The sequence below is a fragment of the Octopus bimaculoides genome, chromosome 5 (genome assembly GCF_046866305.1).
Source record: "Octopus bimaculoides isolate indiv1 chromosome 5, ASM4686630v1, whole genome shotgun sequence".
In the NCBI taxonomy this organism is placed as follows: Eukaryota; Metazoa; Mollusca; class Cephalopoda; order Octopoda; family Octopodidae; genus Octopus; species Octopus bimaculoides.
In genome coordinates this window covers 78,391,488-78,402,166 of record NC_142932.1, presented here as the reverse complement: position 1 = coordinate 78,402,166, position 10,679 = coordinate 78,391,488, and the positions used below count along the sequence as shown (strand labels likewise).

General features: G+C 33.5%; 1 protein-coding gene across 5 annotated transcripts in view; it reads right to left on the bottom strand.

Annotated features, from left to right (window-relative positions):
* Nucleotides 1–1,499: 1,499 nt before the first annotated feature.
* LOC106875963 (eukaryotic elongation factor 2 kinase) overlaps nucleotides 1,500–10,679 on the bottom strand; it is a 36,288-nt gene continuing 27,108 nt past the window's right edge. For all 5 annotated transcript variants that reach the window (XM_014924302.3, XM_089352482.1, XM_014924303.3 and 2 more), the window contains exons 8-12: nucleotides 9,074–9,199; nucleotides 6,691–6,882; nucleotides 4,224–4,339; nucleotides 2,541–2,719; nucleotides 1,500–1,776 (exon numbers count right to left, since the gene is read on the bottom strand). In XM_014924302.3, coding sequence (XP_014779788.1) covers nucleotides 1,655–1,776; nucleotides 2,541–2,719; nucleotides 4,224–4,339; nucleotides 6,691–6,882; nucleotides 9,074–9,199 — 735 coding nt within the window. In that variant the 3' untranslated portion in view covers nucleotides 1,500–1,654. The remainder of the gene's footprint in view (nucleotides 1,777–2,540; nucleotides 2,720–4,223; nucleotides 4,340–6,690; nucleotides 6,883–9,073; nucleotides 9,200–10,679) is intronic.

The following is a 10,679-nucleotide window of genomic DNA, read 5'->3' as shown; positions in this document are numbered from 1 at the left end:
TATATATATATATATATAGATGGATAGATGTCTTTAACAGACTGAAATGTTTTAACACAGTGTGTGAGACTAAATTTGCCCTCCTGAATGCTGCCATAAATTTAATTATTATGACCATTTTTTTTTTACTGATTTACAGTAATAAACATTTATTATACATGAAAACAATGCAAAGGGAAACAGAATTTCACAATGAAGATATTATATTACTATATCTAATACAATATACCAATTCTAAAAGTTTCCATCAACCATTACTTATATAAGCAAATCCCATTCTATTTCAGAAAATAGTCTGAATCTTCACCAGCCATTGTTTTAAGCCTCTTAAAATTTCTGATTTACAGTGCAATATTAACTGTTTACTTCCAACTTTAATTGTGAACTGTCGACTGTGTCACTAAGTAATTTTTAGGAAATTAGAATGGTATATTTGACAAAGCAATTCTTCTTGGCATATAATCAGAGAATTTCCTTTCAGGTTAATGTTAATAGAGTACCCACAGATAATGTACGAAAAACAATAAAAGACTAGATAGAAATTTACAAATTCCACATTTCAATAAAAAAAGAAAAAAAATAGCTAATGAACTCATCAATAATCTAAAAATAAAATACAACTAATTGGTCAAGAGAAAGAAAAAAACTAAAAAATAAGCAAAATATATTTGTAACATGTGTTACAGTGTTCCCAATAACATTTTTAGCAACACACAGCTACTCCTACAGCAAAAAATTTTTTTTACCCTTTCTACAGAGTAGATTGGTCACTACCCCTACTATAGTTTTAAAAGTCAGCTCTGACAATTATAATTTTATTATGGTAAACACTGTATATATGACTTATGAAACAATTTCTATACTTAAAAAAATTATTACATAATAGTTTTACTCTATATTTTGACACCCACCCTTACAGTACTCTGAGGTTTCCTAATTAGAAAAACAGAACATGAATTGAAAAATAAACATAAAATAATTTTTAAAAATATATAAATACAGATAGAAGTTTTAAAAATCTACATGTAGAACACTGATTTAACTGGGTACAATTGAAGCTAAAACTTCAAGAGTATTCAAACTGTAATATATATATATATATATATATATATATATATTTCTTTTAAAATGCAGAGATGCCTATAATAGGACATCTACTCGCTAGAAATAGCAGCAAAAGACTACATACCACAAAAATTGCATTTTAAATGAATAGTACATAGTCTATTGACTGTTTTTTTACTCTCGCTAGACCACTGGTGGTAAATAAAATTTCTAAATTTTTTTTTGCTACCCTATCATTTATTAATATATATATATATATATGATTGAAATGCATATTGAGATCATTGCAATCATTTCTTTTTCTACTACTTCCTACAAAATTAAAAAAGAAAATTTACAAAATGAAAATAGTAAAAAATTTCAAAGAAAATTCAAGTAAAAATCTATATATAAAACAAATATAAATGAAATAACTCAATAACAGCAAAGATGCCTTTCTTTTCTTTTTTACAAAATATACAGTTACATCAACAGTTTACTTTTTTCTGATTCTTTTCCAGTTGTTATTAGTGCAGTTATTTTCAAAACTAGGAAGAAAATAAATTTTAAAAAAAATAAAAATAAACTAGAAGTTTGTATAATTAATCTTCTACTCTTCTTCCTCCTCCTCCAACTGGCTCCAAGCTTCTTCAGCCAAAGCATAATAATGACAAGCCATTCTACCATTCATTGCTTCTGTTGCCGCATCAGCTGCTTCAGTGTATAAGTCCCCTACAAGGAGTAATAAAGAGAACGTTGTCAGATATATTGATATTAAATCTGTTACTGAAAAGCCCATCAAAATAGTACATTCAAAGAGATTTAAAAAAAGGAGAGAAACAAAAGAAATATGAATTAATGTGCATCTCATCATTTGAATCAGCTTACATTTACTTTCTAAACTGGCGTGGGTTGGATGAGTTATTACTTCTCTCCTATTTGGGACGAAAGGCTGCATCTCACTTGAACATTTCATTTTGGCTTGATTCTTACAGCTGGATGCCCTTTCTAATATCAAGCACTTTGCTGAATACAAAGTGTGCATTTTATTATGGCACCAACATCAGAGTGGTTATCATCTCTTCAACAAAACTGAAGGGTCCTCGCAACCTCAATACTTTATATAGCGTACTGGGAGCCTTTTATTATGACAACATCTCTGAGGAAGACTACCATGTCCTTAACCCAACATCACTGCTTACCAACCACTTTATGGAATAGGTCTGCAGAGCATAAATATTAGTGAAGATACATAAAATTTAAGGCAATATAAATAATCGCAACTAAAAAGTCTGCAGATAAAATTCATCTTAAATACAAGCCTAAGGTATTCAGTGGAGAGTAAAGAGAGCATTGTGATGTTAATGATTTTGTTTTGTTTTTTTACCAAGGGTATGGGAAAATTAACATGAGACTTGATGTTCAATTCCCCCACTTGAGTTTACTCATATGCAACAATGTTGGTAATACTGTTAAATAGTGACAATATAAATTACCTGCTTTCTGAGGGTCTTTCTCAACACCAAAACCACCAATGTTGTAGATGTTTGCTTGTGCAGCAAGTAACAAATGCAAAGGGCTATGCATAGTAGAATTAAACAATTCAGAAGTATCATTCATTAAACTGTGGATGGCTTTATCATACCAGTCTATTGCTTTTTCCCATGACTTGGTTCTATCAAAGAAAATTTTCAGCATAAGGACAAAGGAAACACAAAAATAAACAAACACAAAATTATTATAAATAAATGATTAAGATGTTTGCTTTGCAACTAAATGGTTCTCTATTTATACCAGTGAAGCAGCTTGGACAAGCATAGTCTTAATACCTAGTGAGCAATATATGGTAACCAGAAACTGTGAAGCTCATCATTACACACAGAGATACAGATATATCCTTCTTTCTTTCCTTAAACTTTCAACTCTTTATAGAGTTGCAGAGGTGCTGTGATGACACAGTGTAAACTGGGCATTTTAAACCTGGTGGGACCTATCTCTTTCCAAAATGTGTGCATGTATGTGTGTATCTAAATTAGTGTGATGAGCTATATTCAGACATTTAATAAATGGAGATTACTAAAATAATTAACAGTCTAAAATCAGTACTGAAGTTCATATGATCCACTAAAAACCTTTGAACACAGTTTCTCATCATGGCCTTATTCAAATGATTGAAAACCATAAAAGGAATAAAAGTATATAAATCAATATCATGTTATAAGTTCCACTCTACACCCTACTATACACACACATTCAGGTACAAGTTGCTTGCTATTTTCTGTTTCTTTTACAACAGTGATCACTTAAAAACCTTTTTGTTTCTTTATCTTACTATTGTATATTTCCAGATTTTATATTCACCATTATACCAATGGCAGCCAAACTGCATCTTATGAGCTATATGCAGCTGTAAATGTTACAAAGTTTCTCTGCACACCACTCCTGGGCAAACAGCTTATTCAATGAAATATTTAGATTCCCTCATGCAAGCACAATGTACTGAACTGTTTGAGAATCATATTGGAAACATACTGTACAGCACCATGGATGTATGGTGCTTTGATAGGTTTACAGTGCCTAGGGTACATGACAGTATCTTACAGCTCTGTTAGTTGTTGAGAGCCCCAAGGAAGGAAGAGTGTGTATGTGTGTGATCTACCCAAGTCACACTAACATGAATATAACGTTTTTTTTTTTTTAAAGTTGTGACCATATAATACAGTAGGTTACAGCATTCACTATGAAACTGAAAAGTATGAACGAGTCCAAATGACTGGGATTCTTTTGTTAGATGTAAAGTTATGGAAGAAAAACACTGGACAAGTAAGGAAAAGTGAAAAAAGAAAAAAGAATAATGAGGCCCCATTAATGATAAATAAGAATGGGATGACAGTAGTGAACTCTGGACTAAATGATTTGCTGTTATAAAGCAGAAAACAACTGCACAGATCTGTCTGTAGATCAGGACTGCCTACTTTCTTGTATAATAGGATAGAATACAAGGAATTTACCAAAGGAATCTGACAATGATTGCTTAAATTCGAAAACCAAGTTATGAGTTTGACCCCTTCATCATTTAACCATATCATCTCTCTGGAGGTAATATGGAAAAATTTTCTTAAATCTCCTTTCCAAAAATGTTACTTTTTGCTTTTAATGAACAGAAATGATTCTCTGACCTGTAAGATCCCAGATTATTTCCAGTCTCATAAGCTTTTGCCATGTACAATACAGCATCACGATCTCCTCTTTCAGCAGCATTGCTCATATAATCAACACCTTTGTCTAAGTCAACCTGAAAGGACAGAAAAGCATATAATGTATCTCTTTGCTTTATGGTGTTTCCTAATTTATACAAGTAACGGAGCAAGAAAGAAAAAGTTAGCAAATTTATTAGAGCCATTGCTGCTAGCATCAGTTTGCCGGCATTATTCAACTTAAAATAAGAAAAGATCATTTTGTTGATCTAAAGTTAAGTATTACAGTGCATACAAGGAATTAGAGATTACATACATTTCTAACTCTGCTGAAGAAAAGTTGTAGTAACATACCAAAGTGATTAGAGAAATTCCATAAACATATGAAGGGGTACCACACACACACACACACATATATATATATATACACATACGATGGGCTTCTTTCAGTTTCCATCTACCAAATCCACTCACAAGGCTTTGGTCAGCCTGAGGCTATAGTAGAAGACACTTGCCCAAGGTGCCATGCAGTCGGACTGAACTCGGAACCATGTGGTTGGTAAGCAAGCTACTTACCACACAGCCACTCCTGCACCTATATTTAAAAAGTTAAATTGCAAAATCTATCTGATTTCCAAAGAGGACAAATTATTGGAGTGGAGATAGATGGAGCTTCAATCACTAAAACTACAGAGTGTTTTGGTGTTTCAAAAGATAACTAAAATCATGTTGGTATTCCAAAACCAAGGTAAAACCAGCTTTGGCAAGCATAATTCTGAATGGAAGGCAATGCTCAGAGAGAGGAGCCACAAAAAAGTGAAACATGTATCTAAAAACCATCAAACTGTAGCAGTAAAGCTAAACCACCATGATGCCAACCCAGTGTCAACTAAAACTATTCATCGTGAGCTCTATAAAGTTGGATACCGTAGAAGGGATGCAACTGCTAAACCGCTCGTCTCACCATCAACAGTGACAAGCAGAAAAAATGGTGTCTAGACTATCAGAAATTGTCAATGGCTCAAAGGAACAATACCATCTTCTCTGATGAATTATCATTCATAATTTTTTATCCTTCCACACCAGAGTGAGCTTATATCTGAAGACAGCTGAAAGAAGCCTCAAACCTTCATCGTTAACCCTTACCGTGAAGCATGGATGTGGCTCTGTGAGGATTTGAGCAGCCACATCACAGAATTTTCTTAACCCTTTAGTTATTCTACAAAGCAGAGTTAACTCCAAGGATTACCTAAGTATTTTGGCTGATCATACCCATCCAATGGTACAAATATTGTCCCTTGATAGTAGTGTAATCTTCCAGAGCAATAGTGTAGCAATTGATATAGCTAGTGATATTCAAAGTTAGCATTTGGATTGGCCCTAACAATTCCCAAATCTTAATATTATTGAGCGGTTATGGTAAATTTTGGAGCAGTAAATGAGGAGCACTTTCACCTCCACCCTTGTTACTGTAAGTGCTAAACAGGTTTTACTTGAAGAATGGCTCAAAATTCCCTTAACAACCATTCAAAACTGATACAAGTCAACATGGTGATTGAAGCCAAAGGTGGTGATGGAAGCCAAAGGTGGACCAACTCCATATTAATAAAAAAAACATTCACTTGACAAGGTATTTCCATTATTTTTCTGAAGTGTGTGTGTGTGTGTGTGTGTGTGTGTGTGTGTGTGTGTGTGTGTGTGTGTAAAACGTGTGTATGTTTACTAATGTCAAAAGTGGTCCTATGTCAAAAACTGTAGCTTAGCTAACAATTTGATAAAATAAGTACTTAAGTCAATATGATTGAGTAAAACACCCTTGAAGGTGGTGTCCCAGCATGGGGTGAGGGAATCCTTACTCCAAGATTTCAAACAAATTGGAGCTGATTTGTGAAGTAGTGGATGAAAAAAAAATGTACACCAATATGCATGCATTCATGTGAGTGCTTCAGGGCAAGTCCTGGTAATTAAATGTATGCAATGTTAAAAATCAGTCAGGGCACAGTACATATAGCAGCTATACTTCATAAAAAAAATGGAAGATTATATTAAAATCTGATAAGTCATTTGCATGAATTTATATTTTTTATACATACCTACATCCATGCAAGAAACACCACTGACATGTCTATATATATATATATATATATATATATATATATATATATATATATATATATATAGACATGTCAGTGGTGTTTCTTGCATGGATGTAGATATGTATATATATATATATATATATATCATCATCATTATATATATATATATATATATATATATATATATCTCATCATGATGAGATATATATATATATATATATATATATATAAATATATATATATATATATATATATATATATATATATATATATTTATATATATCTAAGTACTTTTTGACAATAAAATATTGCCAATTATGAAATTTGTCTAAACAAAAAAAAAAATTGCTTACACTCATAGGACAGTCAACTAAAATATCCCTCTGGAGACCAAGGTAGATCCTGGCCAAAGAGGAAATAGCTTCCAGGTTGCCCAGTTGTGCTGCATGTCTTTCATGATACATAGCAGACTCCCAGTCAATTGGAGAATTAGCATCTTTCTTAAATCTTCCCAGTTCATAGTATTTAGCAATTTCATGGTGAATCTGAAATATAGTTTGTCATTTATCAAGACATGAATATCTGGTAAAGAAATCACAGCAAACTTGTTCTCTTTTAAAATAACTCTACAAATAACACCTTCATTGTGAAATATTTCCAAAATTAAAAGTGAACAAGAAATTGTATACCTTTCTTTTTTTTATATGGAATAGACAAACACATTTCTAAACATGCTAATCATTTGAAGACATATAGGTTTGAGTGCAAAATGTCAAAGTTAATTTCATTGGGGATTTAGATTTTTAGATATATGAGAAACTTGTATGTGATGCTATTTGTATGTGAGAATAATTTTCTCATAAATAGAGATTTACAGCACTCCAAAAGTCTTTTTGTATATCAAAACAAACTATTTTTAATTTCTGGTCTACCATATTTAACCATCTATTCATTCTTTATGCATTGTACCCAATCCAATATTAATTTAAATCAATTTTAAACTAAACTATTTTTACTCAGCTCTTATAAAGGAAAGTCTTAAATTCTTTACCCCTCAAGTAGATGTTGAACTATAAGATAGATAGTGTCCTTCATCTTCCCACCATCCCTCACATAGTAGTGAACACCTTTTACAGTAAGAATGTACCCAATTATGATATTACAATTCTTATTTATTCCCAAGAATATCTCTTCAAAAGCTTTTATGTATGCGTATACTGTTTCATTTTGTAGTTGTTTTTTTTTAAAGTCCATTAGAATGCATTATGATTTTATAACATGAAAGTCAATGGGAAAATTAATTTTGGCTGCAAGATTTTGTATTACAAATTTTTTAGGAACACATTACTTTTGTAATGTGATTCATGCACTTTGCTCAAAGACATATGTCTACTGATCCATGAATTGAACCCATGACATCAGGATCATAACATCCTAACTGATATGTTAAAATATTTTGTTTCACTTTTCCCGAAACAAATATAGGGCTTCCATCAGTAAAGACCGACTATGCATCTGACATGTATGCACAGGCCAGGACAAGATTTTACAGTTGAAGGTGGTGACCCAGCATGGGTTGAGGGAATCCTTACTCCAAGATTTCAAACAAATTGGAGCTGATTTGTGAAGTAGTGGATGAAAAAAAAATGTACACCAATATGCATGCATTCATGCAAGTCCTGGTAATTAAATGCATGCAATGTTAAAAATCAGTCATATGGTTGAAGCAGGGCACAGTACATACAGCATGTATGTATCCTCTTTCTGCATAACAGTAATGTTTTTCCAAAGGAAAGGACATTGACTAAAATCAATACATCTTGGCCTCATTGTCAGTGCATGGTATTATTGTGTGAACAGGAATTGGAACAGATAACACAAAGCATCTTGCCAAACCCTTAAACAGTTCTGCCAATATGTAGCCTTAGTACCATTTTATCAACTCAAAGAGTGGAAGAAAGTTGACCATGGCAGGTCATCTCAGAGCACAGAGATGATTCAACCTAGATACAGTTTTATCTAAAGCAGAGAAGACTGCAGTTAAAAAAGAAAAAGAAACCAACATGCAAGCAGTGAGCTAGGTAGGAAACCAGTGACAATCACCAGGTATTTTACAGTTACATTATAATTTTATAGTTAGTCTGATTATAGATGGACATCCTAATACATATGAAACCATGTCTGTATGTATGTGTGTGCTGTGTATTAGATCTAAGTTCAATCATTGTTTTATCATTAATTTTTCCATGCTTGCACGAGTCATATGAAATTTGTTGAAGCAAACTTTTATGGCCAGATGTTTTTCCCGATACCAACTCTCACCTACTTCCAAGCAAAATAATACTTTATCTAGTCCTTTGAATATGAACAAGAGAATTGCTGGCCATGTTTTCACTGAAGATTGCAAATAAATGACAGTGCTTGTCTGACACTATGCTTGTTTATAAAAAGTGCATAATATAAAAACAAGGAGATATGAACACACATATATAACCACATCTTATATCAAATCCATCTTTGGCTAACCTGGGACTATAGTAGATGCTTGCCAAGGCACCATTCAGTGGGACTGAACTCAAAATCACATGGCTGTGAAGTTATCTCCTTAACCATACAGTCATCCCTGTGCCTATATAATAACCTACATAATGCAAGATCTTACTGCTAGTGTTATAGAAAATGTACTTTTGGTAGTTTTAACAAAATTTGCTTAATTTAAAAAAAAAAAAGAATTACCATTCCAAGAATGTGCCAAGATTCTTCATAATAACTGTTGCATTTTTCAAGGCTTATTTTACCATTTACACATGAAGGACGATGATTTCTACCAGCAATTTCATTAAAAGCAATTCTTTCTTCCTCCTGCAGAAAAATTAATAAGAAATAAAACAATGCTGCTTGAAATCTGGACATAAATGTACAATCAACAACATTACTTAGTATAAAGAGAGTTCATTCAAATCACAATATATCTGCAATTCTGCTTCTTGATACTTTGGCTGCTAAATGATTAAAGTAGTGAGCCCTATGAAAGGACTTAAGACACTCCTGAAAATGTTGTATTTATATAGAGCATCTAGACTATGTGAGATTGGTAAAGTCCACGCTAATTAACTAAAACTTATTACCAGAGTGTACAAATATAAATTGTTACAGTAAAGTAGAATGAGTTTGATTATATATTTGTTCATTTAGGGTTAACCTGGAGTTACAGCAATAATTAATTGGTAAGCATGATCTTCGAACTTTGAGCCTCACAAAGGCAATGACTGGTGACCAAGACCTTTGGCGATGTGCTGTGCTTGAGAAGACCCATTAAGCCAAGTGCACCCATGCTGGTGGCACATAAAGAACATCTTTTGAACATTAGGCCTCACGGAGACAAAGTGGCTGAGTTCCTCTCGAGCGTTGGACCTGACTGAGTCAAAGTGGCTGAGCTTTCAAGCATTGGACCTCACAGAGGCAAAGTGGCTGAGTTCCTTTTGAGCGTTGGACTTCACGGAGGCAAAGTGGCTGAGTTCTTTTCAAGTGCTGGGCCTCACAGAGGCAAAGTGGCTGAGTTCCTTGAGTGCTGGGCCTCAGAGGCAAAGTGGCTGAGTTCCTTTTGAGCATTGGGCCTAACAGAAGCAAAGTGGCTGAGTTCCTTCCATGTGTTGGGCCTCATGGAGGCAATGACTAAGACCTTTGGCATTATGTCATGCTTGAGAAGAAGACCCATCAAGCCAAGCAAAATCACAGTTGTGACAGATACTGGTATCATGCAAATTAGCACCAATGCCAGTGGCATGTAAACATACCCCAGTGTCGTGCAAATAGCACCTGTGCCTGTGGCACATAAAAGCACCCATTACACTCACAGAATGGTTGGTGTTAGGAAGGGCATCCAGCTGTAGAAAACCATACCAAATCAAACTGGAGTATGGTGCAGCCTTCCAGCATGCTAACCCAGTCAAACCATTCAACCCATGCCAGCATGGACAATGGACGTTAAATGATGATGATTTGCTTATTTTCTTATCACCCTCAGAAAATATGAAATAAATGTTCCATAGAATTCTCCTGGATGTAATGGATATGTCACAATTGTCATACCAAACAATATTGAGAAAAAAATAAATATATAATAAATATATATATTAAAGTGAAATGTATATTTTCACAAGACAGATTTGTCACAGATAATTTTTCCATTCACTCTAGGCATAAGAATAAGTCCTGGGGTTGATTTGCTCGACTAAAGGCAGTGCTCCAGCATGGCCAGAGTATTTCCAAAGAACAATAAAAGCAGAATTCCAAATATACAGATTTTATAAAGGACAATTTATTGAGGGTGTTGTCAGGA